The 27,464-nt window shown below is 39.2% G+C and overlaps 1 protein-coding gene across 1 annotated transcript; it reads right to left on the reverse strand.

Moving 5' to 3' along the window:
* Positions 1-2,292: 2,292 nt before the first annotated feature.
* On the reverse strand, positions 2,293-15,042 carry IL18RAP (interleukin 18 receptor accessory protein). Its single transcript, XM_053971927.1, has 10 exons — positions 14,919-15,042; positions 13,613-13,880; positions 13,308-13,482; positions 11,893-12,067; positions 10,145-10,213; positions 9,866-9,986; positions 7,938-8,092; positions 6,927-7,064; positions 3,287-3,457; positions 2,293-2,660 (listed from the first exon to the last, which is right to left on the reverse strand). Exons 1-10 carry the CDS (start codon positions 15,040-15,042, stop codon positions 2,293-2,295), a joined length of 1,764 nt encoding a protein of 587 aa, XP_053827902.1.
* Positions 15,043-27,464: the final 12,422 nt, after the last annotated feature.

The raw sequence follows: 27,464 nt of genomic DNA on the forward strand, positions 1-27,464 counted from the left end.
ATACCAGTAAGGCACTTACTGAGTGAATACATTATCCTCCTCCAACTGCTCTTATGGATTTTTTTAAAATGCCAGCGTATTTTCTCCGCCACAAAAACTACCATATTTAGTGTCACATGTCAGGATAACAGGGTGTGCAAACATAGTGCTGTTGATTAGAAGCTTCTAAAACCTGTATTACATATCTTAGAACTGAGTGCCTTTAATTTACTGACAAATTATTCAAATTATTCAATGATTTGACTGTGTTAGAAGACAGTGCAGATAGGGCAGGTGGTGAGAACAGTTGTGATACCCCAAAACAGCTAGTTCTGAGGACCCTGAAACCACGCTGCATGTGCTTGTGAGGGGATTCCTTCAAACCAACTGGTCCCACAGACTGAATGTTCCTTTATGGTGGAGAATGTCTTCCACTTGACTTTCTGTGAAAGGGATCCAGTGTTTGCAACTGTGATGGTCTGTAATGCAAAGCAAAAGGTGACACGTGGTGACAAGTGGGAAATTTGCATCAAAATGGTAATTATCTAAACCAAATCTCCAATACAGGTGCAACTGCAATGTCAAAATTCTCTGTGGTACAGTGTTTGAACTCTAGTTAATGAGAATTTTGGACTTTCTGTGCTGAGAGACACTGACCCCCAAAAGAACACTACATTTAACCTGAAGCTGGAGACAAAGCTTCCAAAATTAAATGATAGACCTAAAAGTATAAGTGTGTATTTTGAATAGAAGTATGTAATATCACATAATATAAAAATTAGAGTTTAAAGTTTTAGAATAAACTAATGTCTATAAAACAAAAGTTTTAGAGCAGAAACTAATCCTTCTTCTTCACCTTCTTCTTCATGGGTTTGGGTGGTATTGTGTAATTAAATTTAAAAGTCTGCATTATGAGCCATGAGTAGTTAGTTATTTAGTTAAAAGTAAAAATAATTTAAGTTTCGTTTCTTAATTAGACAGTTCATCCTTAAAAAAACCTTGTAAAGTGAGAGATACAGCTCCAGTTTTTAGTTTATTAAAGTACTGTAAAACTCACAGTGTATGAGACTGTAATATAAATAAAAACTAATAAACATCTGAATCCAAACAAAAAACATCGTCTGCTGCATTTAATCCCAACCCTAACAAAAAAGAAATTAAAACTCCACAGTACAGTCAATGATGCCCTTTGATATTCTGCTTCTACACAAAGCGCTATCTTCTGTCAGCCTCACAGCACCATCAATCCTCCCATGAAAACTTGGAACCCAATATTATAGCATTAGGTAGATAATGCTCAGCCTGCTTGCAAAAGAGTTCTTTTTTTCCAGTGTACTGATCCTGTTAACAGCAGTATTTCTTGAAATCCCTTTCCAACAAGGAATCAGGCAGATAAGATATTCAATTAGCATTATAAAACAAGGATTTGTTAACTTGAAGGCCAAATGAAGTAAGCAGAACAACAGACAAGAGCCTATACCACTCAGATTGCTTAATACTGACCATTGCATTTCACTCAGCTACACACAAACTGCAAGATGGTTTGAGAATAAGTGGTATGAGCTGTGGAGAGTTGGCAGCCAGAGGACTGCAAGGGGAAGATTTAGAGTCCCTGGAAGTCTACTAGCTGTGACAATCAGGGCTTAGATTTACACCTGCAATGCACCCATAATGCCAACAGGTTCAGTGGGCATTGAGTGACCAGCACCAGACAGGATCAACTGTGATCAGGTGCAGGTGTCCCTGAGCGTGAATTGATTTACAGTTTTTCCCCTCATTGAAGGAAGAATGGAGATGCCTGGGATAAGCCTACACAGTGGTCCTTCTTTTCTGAATCCCTTTGGCATACCCAACTACAGCAGTCTCTCATGGTATTGTCTTGGTGTTCCCACTGGAGGAGGTAACTCATTTGAAGAATTTGGGTATGTCCCACTGGACTGCATCAGAAAATTAAACTGCAGGCTTCCTCTGGAGTTCCCTTTTTTAAGTATTTTCCTAGAAAATAAGTGTTAAAATATTCCAGAAAGGAATGCAGTGCAAAGAACATTGTATGTCTCAAAATCAGAGCAAAATGGTATAATAATTATAATAAAAATTGTGATAAAATATTAATTTATGAAAGATGGCTCACATTTACAGTTGTGTGCAGTGGCACAGTTTTCCTGGGCACTGTCACACTTCAGTCCTTCTGACTGTTTCAGAGGGAGTTATTGCTGGCTGTAGTGACAGTTGACAGCAGTCAGATGATACAGAAAAGGTCTTTGACAATCATGTTACCATTCCTGAGCCTGATGTCATCCCCCTGTGAAATATCTATACCACTCTGAATAACCTCTGGGAGAAGCCCTTGAGGCTGAAATTTTCCAGCCTCTTAGTAGTTTTCATTGGCATGTGGTAACGCATGTATTTCCAGAACTTCTTGTGTGGAGCAGCAGAAATGGAAGACTTCCAGGTAATGATTGGTAAAATCCGAAGTGCTTTCTTCACTACTGGAGGCAAAGCCTCTGGCTCTTTGAAATCCTGGAACTTTATTAATACCAGTTTGATCCCTTTATCTTCCAATGCACAGTTCACCGCTGCCTGCAGTTCAAAGATGCTTGGTCCACTGACATAGGCTGGGCTCAAAATAATTATTACCCGTCTGCTTTGTTTAATAGCAGTTACAACTTCATCTGCGTATGCTGGAGAGGAAATGGTGAGAGTTACTGCATTCTGCAAAGGAGATTTTATCTTATCAGTTCCTTTATCAAGAGCTAAAACCCAGAAATAAGGAAAGGCAAGAATAGGAATGCTGAGTAATCATACAACACCTAGAAATTAGTTTGCTCTCAGAGGGTACCATGGCTGTTCTTACACAACTGAAGAACACAACTTTCTGCTCAGGATGCGAAGAGCATAGCTGAGACCTCAGCACACTTCAACAGGGTCTCAAGGGACACTTGGACTTGTCTTCATCTCTCCCACAGGGCTTTCTAATTACTGAGGTAGCACTGGCTAAAGCTGCTCAGAAAGTAACTACTGAAATATTTGAAGTCTTCTTTCCAGGGAAAGGATTCTGCTTGCAAAGAAATTCTTGCACAAGAAGCTTTGTCTCAGCCTAGTAGCTCACAGTGACCTCACTCCAAATTATGTATGTGTCAGGCGCAGGGACCAGACACAAAGATCAAAACATTACGAGATTTGAACATAAATTCCACTAACTAATTATACAATTTGTCGCTCTGGTGCATAAAGTTGTTTTTTGTTTTTAAAGTGAAACGCAATTTTATAAAAACGAAAGATTTTCTACCATGCCCAGGGAACTTACCTCCTCCTGGAAGAATATCTCTTTCAAGAATACATAGCTTGTATCCATATTTATTTTCTAGCATATCTGGAAGAAGCTCCAGGGCAAATTTTTCCTCACTAATTAAAGCAGAGTCACTTTCAGAAGAATTTAGTTTTGCATAGGATACAAATGCATCAAATTCCTTGCCATCTGAAATACATGAATAAATAAATAATAAGTAAATGACCATATACATTAACAAGTCTGGCTGAAGCATTCAGCTTCTTTCTTAATGCCCTGCTTCCATTCATATGTGTTTAAGTAGGCAAACACAAACCTAAAATTATGACGTATTCATGGATTACAGCTATTCAGTCACCAAAGACAACCTTGCTGTCTCACTGTCTTGCAAATTTTGTAGACATATGCTACCAAAGCAAGCAAGCAAGCTAGAGATGTTTAGTGCAAGGTAGTTTAAAGATTTAGTCCTTTCCAGGCAAAAGCTATGTGGTAGTGAATGATTCCCAATCTTTTCTCTCATTTGCCCAAATGCTGATAAAAAGAAACTTGTCAATGGCCAATCTTATTTTAAAATATAATAAAGCTTAAAGGAAAAATGTTCTTGAATATTAGTTGCTTGCAAAAGATATGCTGTTTTCATACACTGTTATGTTTGTAAACAGAGAGACTTGTGTCTCTCTGTTAAGGAGCAAAGTGTAAGTCTGATCAAAATATCAGCTCAGACACAAAGTACTGACCAGTTATTGAACTTTAAGTCTCCTTTAAAGAACATTTGTACAGTGCAGATGAAACATAGATAAAGAATTTTTCTTAGCTTTGATCACTCTGGTACCAATGTCCTGAGTTAGGCGCATTCTTAACTACAAGGCAAATTATATCTGCTGAATAAACTTTGAACTACACTTGAGGGAGAAGGAATATAAAACAAAATGATTTCTGGTTAAAGCAAAAGGCACAGTGGACCCAGTTCACTTTCCCAGTTACTTCAGGCATTTAAGTTATCCTAAGACTGCCACATTTGACAGGGGAAGTATTGGAGACTCAAGCGTTTTGGAATGGTAAGACATAGTCAGGCAGCCCAAATACCATCAGACACCTAGGTTCAATTAGCTGAATTGTATCACATGACAATAGAATGAATAGGAACCAGAAAGAAATTCCCCTGTGTAGAGCAGGGTGCTGCTGCAGGGTGAGCTGAGAGGCTCTCTGGATTCCACCATATTGACTGCACCTTCACCTTCACTGCTTGGGACCTGAGACACCCACAGCCAGCACAGAGACCTAAGTGCTGAGTGTCACAGACCTAAGTGCTGAGTGTCATGACCCATATGCCTTGGTGTTAACTCCTGATTTCTATCCACAGACACAAGCTAGAGTCACCAAGTTCCTACAGGATCTAGAAGAGCCCGTATGTAAAACAAATTCAGAAAACTAACATGGATGAGCTTGGGCTGAACACTTAAATTCAGAACCAGCATATAACAGAAAGTGTGTCATCAAAAGAAAACAGAGGTGTGCAGGTCTGGAGGCCAAGACCTGGACACACTTTCAATCACATCATTCTACTGGTGCAGAAGCTTTTGTGATAATAGTGGGAGATTATTCAGTTTGCTGGTTACACACTGTCTTTTACTGAGTTATTTTTCTGCCAAGCTGAGCCAATTTGAGCCCACAAGAGTGAATCACCAGCAGTAGGCACACAGGACTAATGTGGGAATTAAAGGCGGGCCAGAGGTTCACTAGATTGGTTTCGCTGAACTTCAATTCATTGATACCCTAAATTGAAGCTCCCTTGAAAACAGATTTTAAATAACAATAAATTGCACTACAAGCCCGGTATTCCTCATTTCACCCACAGAGGTCACTGCAGTCTTATTAGACCACAACCACTAACAAACACATGCCTTTATAACATTACTATTACAATAGCAAGTTAAAAATAAATACAAAATAAGCACCATTAGGCCATATTTTCACATATTTGCACAGGAAAATTACAAGCTGAGGAACTTTTGGTACTGTATTTAAGATGCTGAAAGTGTAGGAAATAAAGAATACCTGAGCAAAGTGATGGCATACATGTTCTAAAAATGTTAGTATCAAATCTCCTGCATTATTTCTTTATACATGTGGAAGAAGACAGGAGTTTTGAGATATATCTGAATTGGCTAAGGAGGCCTATTAACCCCAGAGGGGTCGTGGTTTCTCTCTCCGTAGGGTTCTGCACAACCTAGGTTGGCTCTGCTTTGAGCAGGTGCCCAGGGTACCTTCCAGTCTTGTAGGATTATTCAATTGTCTGATTCTGTGCTGAGAAGCACACAAGAGAAGAAATGATAGAAAGGAAGAAACAGCAAAATCAAGTCATAACTGCTGCTTTGCTGCTTTATGAGCAAGGCCTTTCAGACCTCAGGTGCACTTCATGCATCCATGAAGTGAGAAGGACATAATCCTGCGGGTGATCACACATTTTCCTTGGCCAGAAAACTCTCTGGGTATGCATGGTTGGTCTGCACACCCCCTATACCCCCATGCTGCAAATGGAGCTGCGTGCACGACGTACCTGAGAAGCAGGGGACAGGCAGGGGACAGGGGCTGTCATGGTGAAACCCAATGGTGTCTTCAAATTCAGTGCACAGGTCTTGGCAGGTCCTGCTGACATGCAGGATGTGCTCTAAAGGGACTTTCCACAGGTCCTTAAATCACTTTGTTACCAGATAGAGGGGAAATTTTGAGTGATTTCTGAAATTGCTTTTGCCAAATGTTTTAGTACTTGTAAAAATATTTTCCAGAAGGGCATTTAATTTTCCAATTGTGCATGTACTTAGAGGTATCTAGATACAGTTGTTTCTCACTCACCTATGAGATACATTTACAAACATAAAAACAGACTCAGACATCCCTATCTCAAACTGCATCAAGATGCAAGAATTTTTAGAAAAATTTTCTCAGGCACAAACTATCAGAATTCTTTCAACATGCTTTAGAAAATCATACCTTAAGTTCTTTGAAGTAGTTGTAGTGATTCCTGATACATTTTTACTCTGTCTACTATTTCAGGGGCCTGTTTTAGCTGAGGTGATGGGGCAGTGCTACTACAGTGACTTGAAAAATCAAAAGTTAATCACTTGGGTCAAAATGTCAAGTGGTTTCCAAAGATTTTAGAAAGGAAATACGAATATTTCCCAAGCATTCATTTGCCAGTTGGTGGCCTTTATCATCTTATTTCTCTCTTTTGTTTATTCTTCTGAGAAACTTTTTGGCTTTAAGTGAAAAATACAATAGACTCTGGAATCCTTTACTTTTTATGCCTTTACTATGTTTTTTTCAGAGAACGATTTCAAAATGTTGGAGATGCTAAATTATTCCCTGCAAATAGACTGCCAAAATTCAACTTCCTACTCGAATCTTCTATGGATAAATTAAGGCAAAAATCTAACTGACGTTTCTGTTGGTGTTAGGTATTTCTTTCACACTATCTGACTTTTTTCCATCTGCATTAACTGAGCATCTTGCAAGGTTTAATAGACTTTGTATTGGCTCAAAAAGAACAGACTCATTAAAAAAACTTAATTAAATGAGTAATTCATATCAGATTATTGCACATGGGAAAAGGCAGTAGGAAAACGGGAGCAAATTGATATTATACAAGGTTTCTTACCTTCTGTACTTTTGTTGTGGACCAGATAACTTCGATACATCAGCACTATTTCAATCCAGTGCTGGTAAATAAAGGCAGTGCACAAAACAAATGCAAATAGAGTAGAAATGGCACTGCATAGTACATATAAGAACAACACTGCAGAAAGAAAAGAGTCTATCATAATTCGAGTTTCCAAAATAATATTGACACTTAGATAAAAATTCAGTCCAGAAATGGGGAGAAACCATCTTACAAAATCTTTTTTCTTGTCCCTCTGGCAAAATCTAGGGAAGTCAAGATCTCACGTAGCCACAAACCTTAACACAGAATTTCAGTCTACCATCAGTGACCTTTTTTGCATGGCATCTCTTTGGTGATATGAAAAACCAATCTATGACAGAGTGCACAGAGAAAATAGTTTCTGGTACACTCAGCAATGCTGAAAATAGCCATCACCTGAGATGGAAAAGCTACATCAGAACAGACACAGCTGCACACAGTGCCCTTCTGGCAGCTTCCTGTTGCACTCCAGTGATGAACCTCCACTGTGAACTGTGGTTTAACACTTTAATTTCCACACCGATTTTGGTTTGGGCCTTGAAAGGCTGCCACAATCATATCAGTCATGGTAACTTCTCAGAAACATGCACTCTAATGACTGGGAAAAAAAACATAAATATCCTATGAAAATCAGGGAATACTGTTGCTTTCAGCAGCCTCTCTGCTTCAGTTTAGTAGATTGCCTATTAATGTTCAGAGACTACACTCTCCTCTTTTTCCTTCCAGTTACTCTCTAACTTCTACTTGGCTCACCTGCCTGCAGTAAGTCCCCAGATAGCCCTGTTCTTCTGAGGAATCCTCAAAATACTGTGGCTTTCAAGACATCTGACAAATCAGACTTTCCCCACTCAGGTTCAAAAAACTTCTGCTGCTGGCTAAAAGCCAGTGTCAATGGGGAATTAATTAGTAGCAGAAGAGTAAATTAAAATGTGTCTTCAGGGGTAAATAGTCTCCAGGTGATAGCTTTACCTCTCTTCTTTCTTTTCAGCTGGATCACAGCAGTGGCATTCCCCACTGAATTATCAGCAAAGCATGTGAAATTGCTTCTGAGGTCCTTTTCAGTAACTTCTTTCAAAGTTGCAATGTGAAGAAGTGTGTGCCCCTTCAAACCTTTTGGATAGACACTAGAGAGAAAAAAAAAATGTGTATTTGCATGATACCTTTGCTGTTCATTCAATAGACTTACACACAAAATGTCTTACAAAAGCAGAGGAGCTTGCAACTTCTTAACATTCATCTTGAACTTTTAATAGTAATGCAATATTCTGGTTTGGAACCTTCTCTTGGTTTATACATGGTAAGAAAATACTAACTAGCATCATAAGAAAATTCTTTGATGAGCCTGAAGACTGAAAGGTTTATCCTTAATTCAGCTACTCAGCAAAATATTTACCACTTGCCTAGTTTTAAATATATAGTCCCCTTTACTTCTATAAGATTACTCGTGGTTTTCTAAGATGTAGAATATTAACCTGGAAGAAATGAAGAGAAATAAAACTTCAAAAAGGAACCCCAACAGAGAACCCCAACAGAGAACTAGCTGGGCAAAAGACTGAGCAGCTCAGCCTCTTGCACAGGGGTAAAAAGCCCAAGGACATGATAGGCAAACAGAATAAGACAGAAATAAGGGACAGAAGTATAGCAAATGAAGAGGTGACTGAGGAATCCCTTCAGGGTTGAGTGAAGGATACGGGAAACAGATCTGTATCTGCAATCATTCCAGAATACCCAGGGTTTCTGAGTTTCAGCATTCCCCTTTGAAAACCACAAGTATAAGCATCTCTGGGTTATCCCAAAAGTCGTCTAACATCATGCCTCTGCAAAATGACAGTAGTCCATGGCTCTGCCTCTGCTACCTCAAGATATGTAGGAGTGAGCATAGGCAAGGATTCAACCAAAGTCTGTTGGGGATGTTTCACTTGTCTGTATTTTAAAAAATAAACAGAAACTCTACCCACGAAAACAGCTAAAAACTTGTTAACAAGAATATTCCAAATCTAAACATTCTAAAGTTAGGAAAAATTCCGGTCTATCTCATGAGTGTGTGGGATATCATAATTCTTATTTTTTTCCCATATGACTCCTATTATGAACTTGATTTTAGCAGTGACATCAGGGCCTTTGCTTCCTGCAGTGTACAGAAAGTTCACCTATAAAGTTGACTCAGGGCTGTGTGGTGAAAGACAGACTTGCCTTGTTGCCTCTATTCTGTTGCTTGCCCAAGTTGAACACTGCATAAGTGAATGAAAACAGGAAGGAAAGGGAAGTGTAATGACTATAGGGGTTGTCCCCAGCTCACAGGAAACCTTTGCCCTGCATGATTCTTCTCTGCAGGGTCTGGTTAATTCTCACCAGGGAGGAGTCCCAAAATTCAGTGTCCTGAAACTCAGTGCTGCAAGCCCTCAGACCTGGTCTGTAACACCCCGATGTCTGAGACACACAAACTCCCTTCATTGTCCACAGTACTGTTTTGCTGATCTGATTCATTCCCCACTCAGAGACAGCTTCCAAAGGCAGATTGTGTGAATTGCAAACGAGGCACAACAGAGACTGTGCTTTCAAGAACACTTGAAAACAAGAACACTTGAAAACAACTGATGCAGGGACAGGCAAGCAGGAACCCTTCATGTTGAAACCGTCTATGAGCTAAAGTTTTAAGAGCTAAGATTATGCAGAGTTTGAGTTCTTGATTTTATGGCCATCAATATGTGCTTCTGTATGTGAGGGTCACATGCCTGTCACTTCCTTGTGGACATATGCATTACTAGGTGAAAGTAAAGAGCCTTCTAAAGTTTTTTTCAATAAAATGTATTCAGTAAAGTTGCTATAGGACTTCTACAGTTGCTTGTGGTGATAGTAACCAGATTACTAGAGGAGATGGGGGAAGAGGTTCTCACATTGTTTCCTGATTCAATTTCTCATTTACATTCTCTTCATCATTTCTTTTCCACGTTACCCTCATTGGAGAAACTGTTTCAAACCCAAACTGTACACGACATTCCAATTCAAGTGGCTTGCCTAGAAAAAATAAACACAGAAAAATCACGCCTGCAGAATATTATTCTCTTAAATAGCCTAGAGAGCAAAGCTGGTTTGCTTTATCAAGATCTGTCATCATTTATCAAAACCTCATTTAAGTATTTTCATTTGCTTCTAGAGGAGGAATTGAAGCTTACCAACTTCTACTTCGAGGATCACAACACCACTGGGATACAAAAGGTTTGGTGGATGAATAGTGTTTTTTGCTGAAATTAACAAGAATATCATTAAGTATAAAGTTATTGGCAGTGCAGAAAACCAAAGAAAATAACTTAAAATTTAATTTTTCAAGATTTAGGTGGAATTTAGACACCTGAGTCCAAGAGGAGGACAACAAAACTTGCATAGCTACTCAAACACCTGCTATCTCATTTACACTGAGGCACTGTCCTCTTACATGAGCTGAGAAGCTCAGCAACTAGTCTGCACTTTAAATTATTTAGGATTAAAAAGCTAGGAACCCCCCCTTGCAAAACCCCCTGAAGGGTGCAATCCTCATACCAGTTCCCTGCCAAACCTCTTTTCATGCCCCCTTCACAAGCACAGATACTTGTACCAAAATAGCCATGTTGTTTTCAAAACTCAGGCTGCCACAGGGCACAGATAATGACACCCACGGGTTGTACAATAAAACCCACAGCTCTGATATTCTAGGAAAGTCACATACTGCAGGAAATGATGCCACATATCACCTTTTTGTTCTGTTTGTTTTTTTGTTCTTGTTTTTACTGGGTCACAGCAGAGAAATATATCACAGAATCACAGAACAAGCTGAGTTGGAAGGGACCCACAGGATCGAGTTCAGCATCCAGCCCTGCACAGAACCATCCCCAAGAGTCACACCCTGTGCCTGAGAGTGTTGCTCAAACACTCCTTGAATTCTGTCAGGCTTGGTGACCACTTCCCTGGGGAGCCTGTTCCAGTGCCCAACCACCCTCTGGGCGAAAAACCTTTTTCTAATATCCATCCTAAACCTCTCCTGACACAACTTCAGGCCATTCCTTGAGGTCCTGTCACTGGTCACCACAGAGAAGAGATCAGTGCCTGTCCCTTCTCTTCCCCTCACATGGAAGAGCTCCACTGCAAGAGGGTCTCACCTCAGTCTGCAAGGTTATAGAGTAGGATGCATATGGTGCTTTTTAAGTGTTTTTCTGACTGCTCTAGAAAGTGAGGGAAAAGAACTGAGAAGAACAATGTGTTAGCTCAAATACAGTTGGATCAGAATAAAAACAGAGCTAGTCCAAGCCTGCCTGGAAAATATTGTAGGAATAAAGTCAGAAGGAAGTGTGAAATAGCAAGAGGTATTTTAAGCCACCACACAGAGCTCTCACAGGTTGGTAAGACATGGTTTCCTGTCCTGATGGGATGGATACATTTTTCCCTTGAACTCTTATAACCAAATTCTTAAAACACCTGGGGAAAGAAGGATCACCTATTTCAGAAAATACCCTCATTATAAAATATCCATGACGTTTCAAAGGAGTGTTTCTTCACTAGGCCATAGAACCAGGTTGCCTCACTTGACACATTTCTTTTGCTCCCCTAAATCTTGATCTCCTTTTCACAGAGTGGCCTACCTTCCACCAGGATGCTGAGGAATAGTCCTGTGCTGTTTTCATACAGAAACAGCTGTACTGCACCATACAGTTCAGGATATAGAACAGATTTATACTTTTCTACAGGACCTAGTGCTATTACTATTGGATGTTCTAGCTGGTGTCCCAAGATGTCCTCAGAATACTTGGAAGAGGATTTGAATGATCTTGTAGCTAATTCAATTTATGGGTTTTTCAGAACAAGAGCCTGAACAAAAGACAGAAATAAACATAATAAAGAAAACATACTTTACTTCAGGTATTTTATTCTGGGTTATTATATTACTCACCAGTGACTTCTACTGTTACTGCTGTTCTCACTGTCCACTTGATAATGTTGTCAGACAGAGTGTAATCACACACATATATCCCAGCATCTTTGTCATAGGTTGGATTCAAGTAGATTTCATTCTGCTTAAGCTTTAGGCTTGGTCTGCTTTTCCTGTATTTTATCTGATGACCATCCTAATGAAAAGAATGTCTAAGAATTAAAGGGATTTTTTTTTTCTTGCTGTTGTTGCTGTTACTAAATTATATTTTAATATATTTGGACAGGATTTTCATGGCAGAAGGGCTAAACTAAAGTTTTTCCACTGAAGCCCAAAAAGGGATGTATTGGGACCCTGAGGACATTTTCAGTTATATTAAAAAATATGTGAAAAACCTTGATTTAAAAAAAATTATTTAAAATTTATGGTTGATGCAAAAATATGGAATCACAAAGCTAATCTAAATTAAACTCCTATTACTAAGAGCAACTTAGTAATAGGAGTTTAATTAAAAGGATCGCTTTTTTGATGGACTAGGTATTTTTTCTTTTGTAAAGAAATAATTTTGAAAACATTTTCAAGTTATTTTATGAGAAGTAAACTATGAGTTTGGATGGTCTGAGGTTGAGAACACTGTCACTATTTTTAGAAGCATGAAAATGATCTATTTTTGAAAAGCGCCCCTATTTTTCAGCTTATTATATTCATATTCCACAAAACCAGCAAGAATTTTCCTTAAATCAAGTTCCTGAAAAAATCCAGTAACGCAAATGTGAAGACGCTCCTTAACTTCAGTGCGTTTCAGTTCAAGATGTAGGTAAAGATAAACTTCATTTAAAATTTTAAAGCAAATGCAGAATAACTTTGACTAGGTCATAATTCTACTTGATAGAATAAAATAATGTAAATAATACCAGGCAGGAAAATGCACAATTGCAAATTTTAGTCATTTTCCTTTGCTCGTTTATACAGATTTGGATGCTATATTACCATCCTTACAAACACTAAGTCAGTAGTGGTTCAGTGGAACAGTGTTTAATTTAAAACATAATTTGTGTCTAACAAAGCCAGTTTTTATTTGGTATATTGAATATTTTCAAAATTTGAAATGTCAAAACAAATCTTAAAATGTTGCATTTCAATCATGTCAGTTTTGTAAAAAGCCTATTTTAATTCTCAATTTCTTCAATTTCTTAGCTGAAAAGCAAACATTTCTTGGCTTCTGTTTCATATAATAATGTTTTGGGAGTGGCAAATTTCTTCAAAACTCTTCCTTAAATACTTGGTATATATCAGTCCAAGATTCTACTTTTGGATTGAATTTCTTTGCCATTGCCTGCCAAAGAAGAGTTCAAGAACTATGGCACATGGACATTAACTAGACCTGAAGCTCCACCTCCACTCTGGTTTCCAGGACTCAATAGACTGACTCTTACCTTGTACCATTTCACATCTGTCTTTTTTATGTGGCTGTAACATTTTGTCCCAGGACAGGTTATTGAGTTCCCATTGCCAGCAAGCAGATATAGAATATTTGTGTCATAACCTGAACATTTTGCTGCCGCCTTTGTTTGAACATCCAAAACAATTTTGACACATGGGATCTTTCCCCTGAGTGATGAAAAAAAAAAAAAAAGTTAAACACTTAATGCACAAACCAAACCAATACTTCTCCTATAGAAATAGAAACCTTTTGCTCCTTTACTCCATTATTCCATTACTTTTTTGCTCCATTATTTACCATATCCTACAGATGTACACTCCAGAAGCACTGTCCCTTATTGGTTTAAACCAAAGTGCATCCCCTTGGAAAGTCAGGTTTGAGCTTTCCTTGATGTCCTTCAGTGTCTCTTTATCTTTCTCATGCCAGAACCATTTCACCTTATGTTGATTTAGAAGTGAGTTGTTATAAATGTTGGTAGCATCTCTATCTGGTAAAGCACATTGTAGAACAAACTCCTCACCATCAATGGCACGATACCATATTTGAGGTTCAACATGGGAACATCCTGAAAAGCAGGACAGTAAGATATCAGTACCATCTGAAAAAACACAGAGTCATGGTGAAAAAAATAAAAATAAAAATTAGGAACAAAAATAGAATCTTACCTTTCTTGTGTTGAATATTTCTTTATGTGATCAGCGCATGGACTAATAAAAAATAGGTTTTCTTAAATATGTAATTTGCTAGTGTTCTTGAAAATTTATTCAAAGGTTCCAAAGGTTTCTTAGGCCTTTTTTCAGAAGCTTTATGTGAAGAGTTTTTGTGATGTGTAGACTTTTGCATGCGTGCTAACCTGTTAAACCTCAACTCTGTAGAAAAGCAGATGCAGCTCTTCTTGATCTCACCATATTAATGGAGAAGGGACTGACTTAAGCCTGAGGAAGCAGAACCTGCCCACCACATGCCCTATTTAAGGTATGATTGACAAACATTATTGTCTCACTGCTTTTAAATATTTACCCTCCTATGTTTCAGCAACTGTCTCTAAAATTACACAATTTTTTTTATTCTGAAAGATGTGGTCAGCCATCCTAATGCCCATCCTGCCACTTAGGCTGCTGTGACCTTTGAAGGTATGGCAGGATTTCACCCCAGCAGAAGGGAGGTAATGAAATCTGTTCCTCACCTGCCCACCTGGGAAACTCTTTACAGTTTCATTTTCTCTCTGTGCACTAAATTGGATCAAGCTCCTCTAGATATATTGTGTGTGTGGAAGGCTTTGATAAATCACTCTCTTTCTGCTTTTGTCTTCCTTGTCCCCAGTCCCTGCCTCATTAGACCAGATACTGGAGACCTAAGTCACAGAGGCAATTAATTTGTTTCATTTAGGCCTCAGAGACTCTCCTTTACATTTATCCTTTTCATTGGGGAACTGATTTTTGAGTCAAATTTAGGCTAGCTTGTATACTTCAGAAGCTTGCAGAAAGGCTATTTGTCTGACACAAGCATGGACATGTGCAAAAGCAAGGAAAAATGAAGATCTCCTTTTCTAAGTTTTCAGAAAGCACCACAAACACCAAATACCACTGGAGCAGATTCTTACCTGGCAAATTAATCTCTCTAACTTCTACCCCACTGACAAATAGTGTTAACATCCAGCACAAAGTGAGCATTATTTTCTTTGTCAATTTTGGCTGATATTCAGAGACATTTTCTTTAAGAATCATTTTGCTTTCTGTAAAAGAGGAAAACAGGGTGTTTTTTTTGTAAATAAGAGTCCAATAAAATAGCATATTTCATTGTGTACCTCTGTAAAACTTTGCAAACATTATTTTCTGCATATTGTGTTTTTTAAAAATGAGGTTTGCAGCACTTTCCCTACTCACACTATTTCACTGAAATACAGAATGGATAATACTCAAGAATATGCAACAATCTCTCTAAATACACCTTGCATAGAATTGCTTAGAGATTAATTTCCAAGTCATACCTACAACAATGCAGAACTCCACCTCTGGAGTGGAAATGCAGATCCTTCCTCCTTTGATAGGAGCATGTTCTCTAAGATGAGAGGTAAGATACCAAATATCATCAGCCTTCAGCTAATGATGCCTATCAGCAAGAGACTGAGACAGGCATAAATGGCACCAAAAATCCATGGAGTGCTGTTGCAGCTTGAAGGTCAACAGGCCAGATTGGATTCCTTTGGGATTGAACCAAATCTGAAGATATGTTGCAGCTGCAAATGCCATTGAGCCCATGTGACTGGAGAACCACGCAGAAGTAAAGCCCTCAAAGCATGTCCTGTATGGGTACATGCCTTTGGTTCTCTCTTTCACCCAAGAGTCGTGCTCCTAGTGGGCTTTGTTACCAGCCAAAATGGGCATACTTAGGATGTCTACTAGGGCCAGCAGAGCAACCTAAAACCCCTTCTCCTCCCCCGTGGTGTGCCTGTGTGTACAGCATCAGGCCTTACTTTTGTACTACAATGCTGTGCTGCACTGCTTGAACAGCTGCGGCAGAGCTCTGCTGAGAAGGGTAACACCCATACCAGCATGAGGGACCAGCTGTGTGGGCTGCCCTCTGTAAACTGAGACTGGGAACACCCAGGGGATTTGGAGCAGGTTCACAAAGCACTCAGATGCATCCAGACTCCCATATGACAGTACCCTGTACAAGGTGAAACCCCAAACCACATTGTTATGTTTTGCCTCTTCTACTAAGTCTGATCTGCATCCCATAGCCTTCTCATCCACAGGCTTCCCAGTGTGCATATTCAACAGCCATGGCTTAATCTGGGTATTTAGTAAGGACATACCCAATGCCTGTGACTGACACATCTGCAGTGTCTGCTCCAGGAGTAAAGGCACAGTGCCTGGTTCAGGAGCAAAGTACTTTGCTGCTGTTCCATTTGCACAGCTGTACATTGTGCAACAGAGCCCTCGAGGGATTTTTTTCCTTTCCTTTGGCCACAGAGTGACTCTGCATTTGCAGTGCTGCCAGAGAGGCACTGAGTCAGCCCAAGGGAAAAGCAGAGAGGTCGGGCAAAGGCTAGTCCCTTGTCTGTTGGCACCTCATGCAAATCAGACACTACTCATACTGGTTAGCATCAACTGAGCATCCAGTGCACACTGAGCTAGAGAGAGAGGTGATGAGAACTCCCACACTGCACTTTTCCAGGCAGCTGTTCTGTGTAGAGGGGAGAACTTTTAGTCACCATTCTCTTCAGAATGTCTCTATTCCTTGCAAGTGAATGGAATGATCTATTTTTATGCTCAGAAGCCACAGGAAGTAAGTTAACTCATTTGTCTCACCACCCCCCCCCCCCCCCCGTGCTTTGTTACAGGTTGGCTGCCAACTATCATCACCCCACATATTTTTTAAAATCATCCTGAAACTCCAAGTCTCTATGTATGTCTCAATAAAGTGAGCTTGCAACCAGCACTGGGAAAAATCCCTCCATAAATTCATCCAACCTTTTTATCCGCTGCAAAAAGATCAACAGATCCTGACTCTCGAGTCTGGGTTTATGACACCTGTGAAGACCTTGCTCAAGGCATTCACTGAGGCTGCATCTCTAGCCATGTTAATTCTGTATAAAACCAAGAATGGTGTTTGGAGTTATGTCATCCAACAGCCCACATGGCAAAGACATGCTGGTGCCAGTAGCAATCAAGATCCAAGAGCCTTTTGTGTGGTTCAGTGCTGTAGTCCCTTAAGCAGGTGTGCAGGTGTTGCTGTTGTCAAAAGCAGAGGAGCAAGCACTGATCTCTTCATTCTCATGACCAGTGACATGACTTGAGGAGACAGCATGAAGCTGTGTCAGGGGAAGTTCAGGTTGGATATGAGGAAATTTTTCCTTACCCAGAGGGTGGCTGGCCACTGAAACAGGGTCCCCAGGGAAGTGGTCACAGCGCCAAGCCTGACAGAGTTCAAAAAGTGTTCAGACAACACTCTCAGCACATGGTGTGATTCTTGGGGTATCCTGTGTAGGACCAGGAGTTGGACTCAATGACCCTGATGAGTCCCTTTCAACTCAGCTTATTCTATGATTTTATTATCTATTTCTCTGTCCTCTGCACTCCACTGTCCCTTGACCCCAGGTAAGTGGTCCAGTCTCTCTCCTGTGACAGCTCTGGTCCTTCCTGGTGACTCATTAAGCCACCTGTGACTCTGTTAAGCCATCAGAAGCTATTTGAAGAGTGCCTGACAAGATAAGCAGTGGAAGTGTTCACTTCCCAGCTTCCCATTTGTGTGTAACTGGGGATATACAGGCCACATGTATGCATGCACTTCACTGCATGAAGCGACTGTTCACAAAGCATTTAATAATTAAATAATTAAATAATTCACAAAGCATTTAATAATGCCAGTGATGTATAATCTCTTTGTTCTGCAATTTGCTGCCATACTAATGATACCTTCTTTAAGCTCCAAAAGGTCACCATAAATGGGAAAGAAGTGCTAAAGGGAAGGTTGACTAATGAATGTTACATCTTTGGTTAGCAATCTTTTCAATTCTTCTGTTGTCTTTAGCTAGGCATGGGAAAATACACCACTGCTGTTTTGCGGATTTTTTGGTTTTGTTTTTGGTGGTTTTTTTTTTGGGTTTTTTTTTTTTTTTTTTTTTTGCTAACTGATAACATTTTTATTAGAGAATCTTGTAATCTTTGCATTTTTATAGTGTTTAAAAAGTATGGTAGGATGTGAAATTAATAATTGTCATCTTGCAAGCGTGCTTGACAAGAACAGGGAAATTCACAGCAGAAGCAGACAGCAATCATCATTCAGGTGCATTTGCACTGAAGGTGGACTTGGGTGGTTTGGTGACTCAGTTTACTCAAGGACTGATTTCTCTTTATCAGTATCTACCAAATAAAAGACTCTACTCCAGGCAACTTGCTATCAAAAGTCTCTCCACCTTCTCCTGCCATGTACACAGCCATATCATGATATCCTTAGTCTAGGGATTGAGGGTGCTACTTAATTGGAAAGTATTGTATATACAAAGGAAATTAATGTGATCTTCACATAATTTCTTGTGCTAAAAGAATGCAAGTGAAAAATAGGAATTGTATTATATTGCCTATGTTTCAACTCCTAAAGGACTGTTAGAAGGAATGAGTAAATTTCTATATCATAGAGTTTCCACAGTATCATAGAATAAGCTGAGTTGGAAGGGACCTATAAGGATCACCGAGTCCAGCTCCCAGCCCTTTTTGAACTCTGTCAGGCTTGGTGCTGTGACCACTTCCCTGGGGAGCCCATTTCAATGCCCAGCCACCCTCTGGGTGAAGAACCGTTTTTTAAGATGCAGCCCAAAACTTCCCCTCACACAATTTCAGGCCACTTCCCCAGATCCTCTCACTGGTCACCACATAGAAGAGATCAGTTGTACACTGTGATGAGGTCTCCCTGCAGCCTCTTCTTCTTCAGCTTTTTGCATAAAATATAAGCAAAAAAATCAAAATCAGTTTCTTGAGAGCTGTGCCAAGTTTCAGGATATCTCTGAAGTCTAGTAAAGAGTGGCATACCACAATCCTACCATAACACAATTCTGAGTCTGATGAAAATCACTTCACCATCAAAGCTATCAATTCCTGTGTCTTGTATTCAATGGAAGGGCAAGCATAATCTGATTCTAGGACTAAGATTAGTAATAGCCACACAGCAGATGAAAAAAGCTTTACCATGTCTACAAAATGGAAAAGGATATTTAATGAAGCTAGTTACTAAGACACTACTGTTTGCCTGACCAAGCAGTTAAAGCCAATTTACTTTAAAATGCATATTCAAAGGCAATAAAATGAACTCACCTTCAAGCAGACAGGGAGAGCTAAAATCTGAAGCTAAGACATATAATTTAAAAAAAAATATCTCAAGATCTTACTTGCACATCCTACACAACATGATAAGAATTGTGGTTAATTCTAGCTGTGTGCTGTGTTGAGTCTGTTTCCTTTACAGGAATTTCCTCTACCTCACTGTCATCATCCCTTCCTTTCTTAGTTTAGTTGCATTATGTTGAAAATTTATGGGTCGCTTTCTTGTAAAAAAGAACAGGGGAAACACCTCCTAGTAAAAGATCAAAGCCTCTTGGGTTCTAAAATCTTCTATTTGCATTGTGTGCAAAATTGTGTTGGATTTTTTTAGTTTGCTTCATTTAAGAAGGGTAATGTTTCCTTTTTTTTCCTTTTTCCATATGCTGCTTTTAAACAGTTCACAAGAATCTGTACTGTCTGAGGTCTACAAGATTATTCCAATACGCAATAATATTCACAGTAAGAACTGAATTCTCCTTACCATTAATGTCTCCAGCTACCTTCCACACCCACTGTAAGTGGGAGCTATATGGGGGCACTGTTATCTTCTATCTGTGTCCTAGCTCAGCCTCACTAGTTAGCCAAACACAGCCTTGGCAGAGAGGGAAGGCAAGCCCTGATGAATTTGAGCCGTCTGTGACTTGTCCCTCTTGGACCTGCTAGGAAGGCAGAGCACTTCAACATACATAGTCCCACACAGTCTAGCCCTTCTTTCAGGCTTCCTGCTTGGATGTAAAACCCATAAAAGACTGACTGCAGATTGACCCAAACTACATCAAAGCATGTGAGAGCACTTTGCCATCAATTCAGATCCCAATGATCCCTATTCCAATAGAGGATATGTAAATATTTGTCCGTCAGTTTGCAACAGACTTATTTCAAGAACAGTAGGACTTGTTTTTCTATTCTTGTGTGAAGTTCTCTATCTTTACTGCATATTGGGTCAATCACTCTATTGGCACAAGAAGGTTAGAAAGGCTGTTTGTCTCAAAGCAGGGGATTTCAATGTTGCCTCTGTTTATGCACATTCCTTTATGCAATGACCAATATTAATGCTTGATTCTGTTGGCTTCTGAGCATTTGGAGATAAAGGATTTGTATTCTCAGCTTCCACCACATTTTTAGCTCTCTGCTTATTCCAGACCTGAGTCCACTGATGATCAACATTGGTGATTGTCTCCTAAACTATAGTCGATGTTTTGCCCTATTTCAAAATACATGTTTGAGTTATAAATTACAAAAGGCTCCAATTTATCTCTAGAAATTTCACTATAAAGAATTAAGCTTTTGAAGGTGTCCTGACAGACTAGGAAAAAAAAGCACTTTTGTTCCCTCTTCGCTTAAAGGAATTACAGAGTGCAACACAGCTGAATTCAAAGCCCTTCTTCTTTCATACTCAGATTGTCAGAAAAAATGGTTCTTTCATGGAGATGCATCTTAAAGACATAAAATATACTTCATTAATTTTAAGTATAAATTTTTGTAGTGTCCAAGTAATAAGGCTTACCACAAAAATCAAGCAACAACTATATCAAGCAATCAACTAAATCAAGTCCAACAATTATATCAGAAATACATTTTAGAAATACAACAGAAGCACCAGTCACACAGAGTTTTGAAAGCCAAGCTACCAGAATTCTGAGTGGTATGTCATACTAGTTACCAAACTGATGAAAATCTAGTATTTAGTACCAAATATTTGGCTAAGCCTCTTCTCCAATTCACCCTTTTGTCTTCTGCAAAAATAATATAGACACTAAAAAAGCAGCCTCACATATTTGCACTTCCAAGGTTCATATTTATCTTTGACTGCAAGGCAAAGTGCATAAAGAGGGTAAAGGACCACTCCAGAATATCCTCCCAGCTTCCCCTCTCTCCCCGCCCTCTCTTGCCTTTTACTCACTTACCCTCCCACTCTGCTAAAACTTAGCACACTTTATGCTATATCTCCATAAAATTTTACCTCTCCACCCCTGTGGAAAGTCAAGTTTGAGGGCTTTATCTTACCTTGTCCATCTCACTTCTGCTCAAGTGGGGAAAACGTACCATCTCAGTGTGTATGCAGGGTAGTCTTGCAGTGCTGAGAGGATTAGGTTTTTTTACTATTCTGGTACTATTCTGGCTTGACACATTTACACATCACCTCCTCCTCTGCCCAGCTATGGTTAACACCTAGTGGGTAAGAAATTTTCCACTCCGATTATCTTCTACACTGAGTCAGTGGTGCTGGTTCTGCTGTTGCAGGTGTCTGAATAATATCTAAACATGAACCTCTGTCCATTTTGTACTAGTTTATGTACCTAGTGAAATAACATACAGTCATAGGTGGTTTCTGGAACTTGTGGGTGATTGTGAAATAAAGGAAGTTGGTGTTACTTACCATCAATTTGCTGCGCAACAGTGAATTCTGCCTTGCGCATCAGGGACTAACATATCTAGAGCCACAGAGGTACTTTGAATATACTAATAACTGAATAGCTACATGCCAACAGAGAAATAGCAAAACAAATTCTCACCATGCAAACCTTTCAAAACTTTTAACTCTCACAATTCTTAGCAGTTAATTAGAAAAGATTGTCTAGCACCTCAAATTCCATGACAATTCCTTCTTACCTTCCATGATAGTCCAGCCTGCTTACTGCAAGCCAAGAAACATAAACCTGACAGAGATGACCACTGCTGAATTTTTGGTTTTCTTTCAGAAACTTACTGTACTTCAGCTTCAAAGTAGGTCAGAGTAGTTTCTCCTTTGCTCTCACGGGAGACCTTACTCTTATAATGGCTTTAATGCCCATTATACATTTATTCAAGGACACGTCCTTGTATGCATATCATTCCTTAGCTTGAACAGCTCTTCTTTCTAGTGCTTTTCTTTTCCTGTATGCATTTGGTAAAAATGCTCCTATTCCTTTCCCTGGCCATTTTACCAAACTAGCAATTAAACTCTTCTAGGATCCCTTTTCATGGTTCCCCTGCTGATCCTCAATGGCTCCACATCACAGGTCTCAAGATCTTGTTTCACTGGAAGCAATTCATTATTTGTCTTTCCTTCATCATGCTGGAAGCTGGAGACACTCCTGAGATTGTCACAAGTTTTCATTTCCAGTGTATGAGTTCCTTCCTTGTAGATGAATTTTTGTTGCTGGTCCATAAAGCTGGTATCTTCCTTATATATTACATAGATAAATATGCTTAATGTATGGCTTATCAACCCAATATGCACAAATAGTGACATTGCTATCACAGCTGAGAGCTAAATATTTACTTTCAAGTCTCCTGAAAGAGGAGGTCTCGTAATGAGGTCTCATAATGAAGTCCTCAAGAGATCTTTTTGCTAGTATATTCAGATAATTCCTAGTATGTACTGCCTGCTCTTCAAGGCTAGGCACAGTTACTTCTGAATTTGCCCAACTGTTTCTAAAAAGTTGGGTTTGTACAGCATTACAAGTAGTTTTGGAACCTCTTATGGAACAGCATTCCTTCACCTTAGTCAAAACCCCTAAAACAGCTACAATTTCCCAGCAATGAAGAGAAAAGAGTTTTGTAACATTATAGTAGAATGAGGTCTCCAGCACACCACTGAAATTGGCTTAGTTATGGTAGTGGTTGAAAGCAATACAGCAATAACCCATACATCTATTTTATTGTCTTTAAGAAATACCTTAAGGCATCAATGTACTGAACTCTATTATTTTTATATTTAATAGGTTACAAGCAAAAAGTATATTACACTGGACTGTCTTGCTAAATTATACTAGTTCTCACCCGAAGAGGCCAGATGGGAGATCAAACAATAAGAGACAAAACCCTGTGATGACTTTTTTATATATTTAGCTGACAAAACAAACGAACAAAAAATACTGTTGTGGCCTATTTGCAGCTGCTTTCACTGAAATTCAGAAAATTTGGATTGCTGAACTACAGGAAGCTGTAAGTTGTGGATACTGCAGAAAGTTTGGTAACTGCTAACCCAATCTAATTCTACTTCAGAAAATTATTTCCCAAAAATACATTCACATTTTCTTTTTCAAAATATTGAATGCTTTTCAAGTACCTCACAAGCATCTCGTTAGGAAAGGCAATGTTTCAAACATTTTTAAAGTCTGCAAGCCAGAACATAGTTGTCTCTAAAAAGAAAGCAACTTTTTTTACATTCTCTGAGAAATCAAGATAGAAAAGGACAACTTCAATATAAAACAACAGGTCTAGAGTAACCTTCCAGGCCAGAAACACACATCTATCTTCATAACTGTTAATCTCTATTTTCTAACAATTTTTAATTACCTGAGGAATCAATCTACCGAATTCGGGATTTGAAACATAAAATTCTGGACCATTTTGCATAAATCAACTATGTACCCTTACATAGGGTACTATGTACCCTTATGGTCTGAGATATCCAGTGAACACTAACCTTGCCCTGCAAATACAGGAGTGTCTGCTCCAACAGATTCCCAGAATCTGTTGGAACATCCTTATTGGTGCTCTACTTTTTTGTGACTGCTGACTGCAACCACTGTGTTTACCTTCAAGTTTAGTAAACACACTGGTAACAACTTGCTTCTGCAGGCATCATCAGTTGCTCTGCAACAGAACCAGCAAATCTTAAGGTTCCCTCTGTCCAGCCCTTCTGCAAATCTCCTGCTTTCATTACAATCTGGAGAGTGGTGGAATTGATAGGATTTGTCCTTATGCTTGGATTCAGAGTGACATAGCTGCTTAGGAGGGAGAATTTATTCTTGTTTCACAAGTTCTACCTCTCCAATATCTCTAAACAATGTAGATGGTCATGAAGGAACAGAAGTACTTATAGTAGGGAAAAAAACCCTTGAACCAACAAATCTTATGAACTTATCAGCCCTTATACAGTACTATCCTACAGCAATGATGCTATACACAATAGTCCTAATTCTTCCTACATTTATGTTACAATTATCGATAGACAAGAAGAGTTGATACTGTTTTGTTTCCAGCCTGTATTGTTTCCAGTGGAAAGCGGTCAACCAGCAACACTAAAAAAATGCAGACACAGACCATGTTCTCACAGCCAGTAACTATGTTATAGTACATAGAAAAAGAGACAAGAAATTTCAAGACTGGTGGCATGCAACAGCTGTCTCCTTACTGATCCCATCTGTGTCCTCCTCAGGGAAATTACATATTTCAATAGCTTTTTTGGATTTGGCTTTGTTTTAATCTTCCTAAATTACACATGAGATATTGGTTGCTTGTGATCTAACCACACTTGCTTTTTTTTTTTTTTTTTTTTTTTTTTTCCATTTTTTCTTCATACCCTAAGCTTGATTTTTGACACTTGTTTGTGATGGTGCATCTCTCCCCCCAGCCCATCAGGTCACACTATGAGCTGAGAAGTGTTCAGTAGGCCTCGGCCTCGAACAGCACATGGATTGAGCTCTCTTGAAGAAAGATTCCAACCCAAATTGTGGCTAGGATGAAAAATTACTATGACTAAAGCCCACTCTCTTGCAACCCTACAAACAGCAGTCCTAAGTAGGACCCTTTGAGCTCTCCAGGACCAGAGTTGGCTGTAACCAGCAACCTCCTTCTCAGGGCCAGTGAACTCTCAACTTTGTTATACTTGGAGAATCACCAGACAACAACAAAACCTGGGCTGACACCCCCACTGCTCAAGGCTCAGCCCTTTGTCCACTGAGAATATCCAAAATCATCTGATGGGAGCACTTCACTGAATTTGAGGGATACCTGATATATACTTCTCTAGGTCTGCGTGCATGCGAGTGTGAATATGTTATAGTAAATGTACTATGAATGTTGCTCTCCTAAAATACTTAAATATGTATGCTAGGCCTGTAAATGAGTTACTGTTGTACTGTAGTAACCTTTGTTAAATTGCTTAACTTAAGCTATCAATTAAGTGCTGTTAAACCTTTAGGCCTAAACTGTTGGTCAAGAGTGGCTAAGTTTAGCTGTGGCTCTGAACCTTGTGCCTAAATGGGAGGGTCTTCTGAAATGACCCATTACCTCAAACCAAATGACCCATTACCTCAACTCAACTATCATGTAAATTCACTTATACATGATGAGGCAAATCATTACAACTATAGTCTATAAAAGTAATATTAGAAGTTCCTTTTCTCTATGGACTGGCAAACAAAAATAAGGCATTACCTGATTAATGTCAGCAATTCAGGATATAAGAGCAATAAGAACAACATCTGGCATTAGTATGAGTATGTATATCCTTAATTTCCCTTGTTCCCCTTTACCACTGATCCTTAATTTCCTTTGTCCCCCTTTACCACTGCATCATGGGCAGTGAGGATCATCTATAAAGTGACTGTGTCACAATACCTTTCTGTGCAAAAATACTTCCCCTTTCACAGATTTCCCTTTCACAGTCATTCAATGTGCATCTGCTTTGCTGGCATTCAAACAACTTGGGAGTTAATGCCATTTAGCTTTCAATCTTCCTTAAGTATAATCCTCTGTTATTCTGTAAAATCTCAGGGCAGTCAAATTCTGTATGGTGTCACAGGCTTTAGGGTACAATCTTCATAGGGTGTAGCAGGTACATGTTGTCTCTCCAAGCTGAGGTGAGGGGGCATCCATGGCAAATTCAATTTCAATTTATAGTAGCTGATTCTCATAGAGAGAGGGTAGGCTTGGTCCAGAGCTATTAACAAACCATGAGCACCATCCATAGTAACATGTGTAGTAAAACACATTTGACCTTTAATTTGTTAGGCAATACATTGACGACAGTATATTAAAAACTACATGTCTGAGGAGAAAGTTTAATACCTCAGTTAAGTATTAGGAAAGTTAGTAACATTTCTGTAAGATGTTTGGCCAGAAAATTGATGTGCCTAGTTTGTCTGATGACATTTCTGTGCTGACAAAGAATGTCAAAACTTATCTGTGACTAGGAATCACAGGAAACACTGCTAGAGAAGAACTGAACATTGTGAAAGGTTTGAGATTTGGAATGTAAAGGCACACATCTGCAGAGGAGAAATCTTCTTCAGTAAAAGCTTACACCAGGGAATGGCTTTTGCCTATGAACTACATTGGCATAGTTCTTTAGTTGTCTGACAGAAAGGAGACCTCCTAGAGCTGATCTGAAGGTCACTACAATGTTTGCCTTCCATCTACCTCTTAACCTGGCAACAGTGTTGTCTCCATTTTGGAAATACATACTTAGCTTTTTCTTTTACCTAAACATCTTCCAGAAACTATGCATGATTAAAGGCTATTTGACAAACAATGTTTCATTCCCATGAAACTTGAGACATTGTCATGACGTCCATCACTCCAAATGTGTTTTCAAGTGCACGGAGAAGGTAATGGAGCTCCTCCACCTCTGTGAATTAAGTGTCACTGTAAAAGAGATGCCTTCTCAAAATCAGCAGTAATGGCATGCAAGGCAATGACAAGAGTGGGCAGAGCCTTGATGATTTCCTAAAAACCTGACAAAAGATCTTCCAAAATGATTGTCCCTTGACTTCTCTCCACTGATGCTAGGAGGAAATACGGTTCAATTTTATCCAGGAATTTATGTCAGATTGGTATCTTCTGCCAGGCAGCTAATAATAAGGGAGGATTAGCATAGTTTTGGATAGTCATTCTAACATTGTTTTAAAAAACAATATTAAGACAAGAGCTCCAAAGGACTAGGAGTCTATATAGACACCAAAAACCTCATTTTCACCTAAATCCCCTACATGCAACAGCTGAAGGCAGCTCAGGATATAACAGAATCATGGAATGTGTCTGTTTGGAAGGGACCACAGTGGGACATCTGGTCTGACCTGCTCAAGCAGGGTCATCCCAGAGCACATTGCACAGAATTATGTCCAGTCAGTTCTTGATTATCTCCATTGAGGGAGACCCCACAACCTCTCTGGGAATTTTATTACATTGTGGTATCAATTAACAAAATCCATCAACAAAATACTATTTTTTCTATCCCACCCCCCTCTTGTCCCTGTCAAAATGAGCATTTGCAGTCTTCCCAGTGAAATAGGATGTAAACAGTCTTTACCATTCCTTCAAATGATTCCCAGTCGTAGACCATGTACAATTCAGTAGTAAATACTGTTAAACCATCCAAAACTGCCCCGCTTTTTCTAACCTCCCTTTTATCTGTTGGCTTGGGTTTTTTTCTACTTGATGTTGCCTAAAGCCTGCATGCCAAGCTCTTTAAGGCAGGATCTGTTTGGGTCTACTTACAATCCTTAGGAAATACCAAAATACAAAACAAAGAGCATCTAAATAATAATAAGAGATTGCAAGTGCTGATTTATTTATTGAAGTATATATTGAAGTATATAAAAAGTATATGCAAG

This window comes from Vidua macroura, chromosome 2 (genome assembly GCF_024509145.1).
Source record: "Vidua macroura isolate BioBank_ID:100142 chromosome 2, ASM2450914v1, whole genome shotgun sequence".
Lineage (NCBI taxonomy): Eukaryota > Metazoa > Chordata > Aves > Passeriformes > Viduidae > Vidua > Vidua macroura.

Bases quoted from the DNA above. Each gene is read 5' to 3' on its own strand.
- IL18RAP (XM_053971927.1), bottom strand. From the start codon at position 15,042: ATGATTCTTAAAGAAAATGTCTCTGAATATCAGCCAAAATTGACAAAG. The intron at 13,881-14,918 runs GTAAGAATCTGC...CCTGCTTTTCAG, and splicing joins TAGAGAGATTAATTTGCCAG to GATGTTCCCATGTTGAACCT. The intron at 7,065-7,937 runs GTAAAGCTATCA...TTCTTTCTGCAG, and splicing joins GCTGAAAAGAAAGAAGAGAG to TGTTGTTCTTATATGTACTA.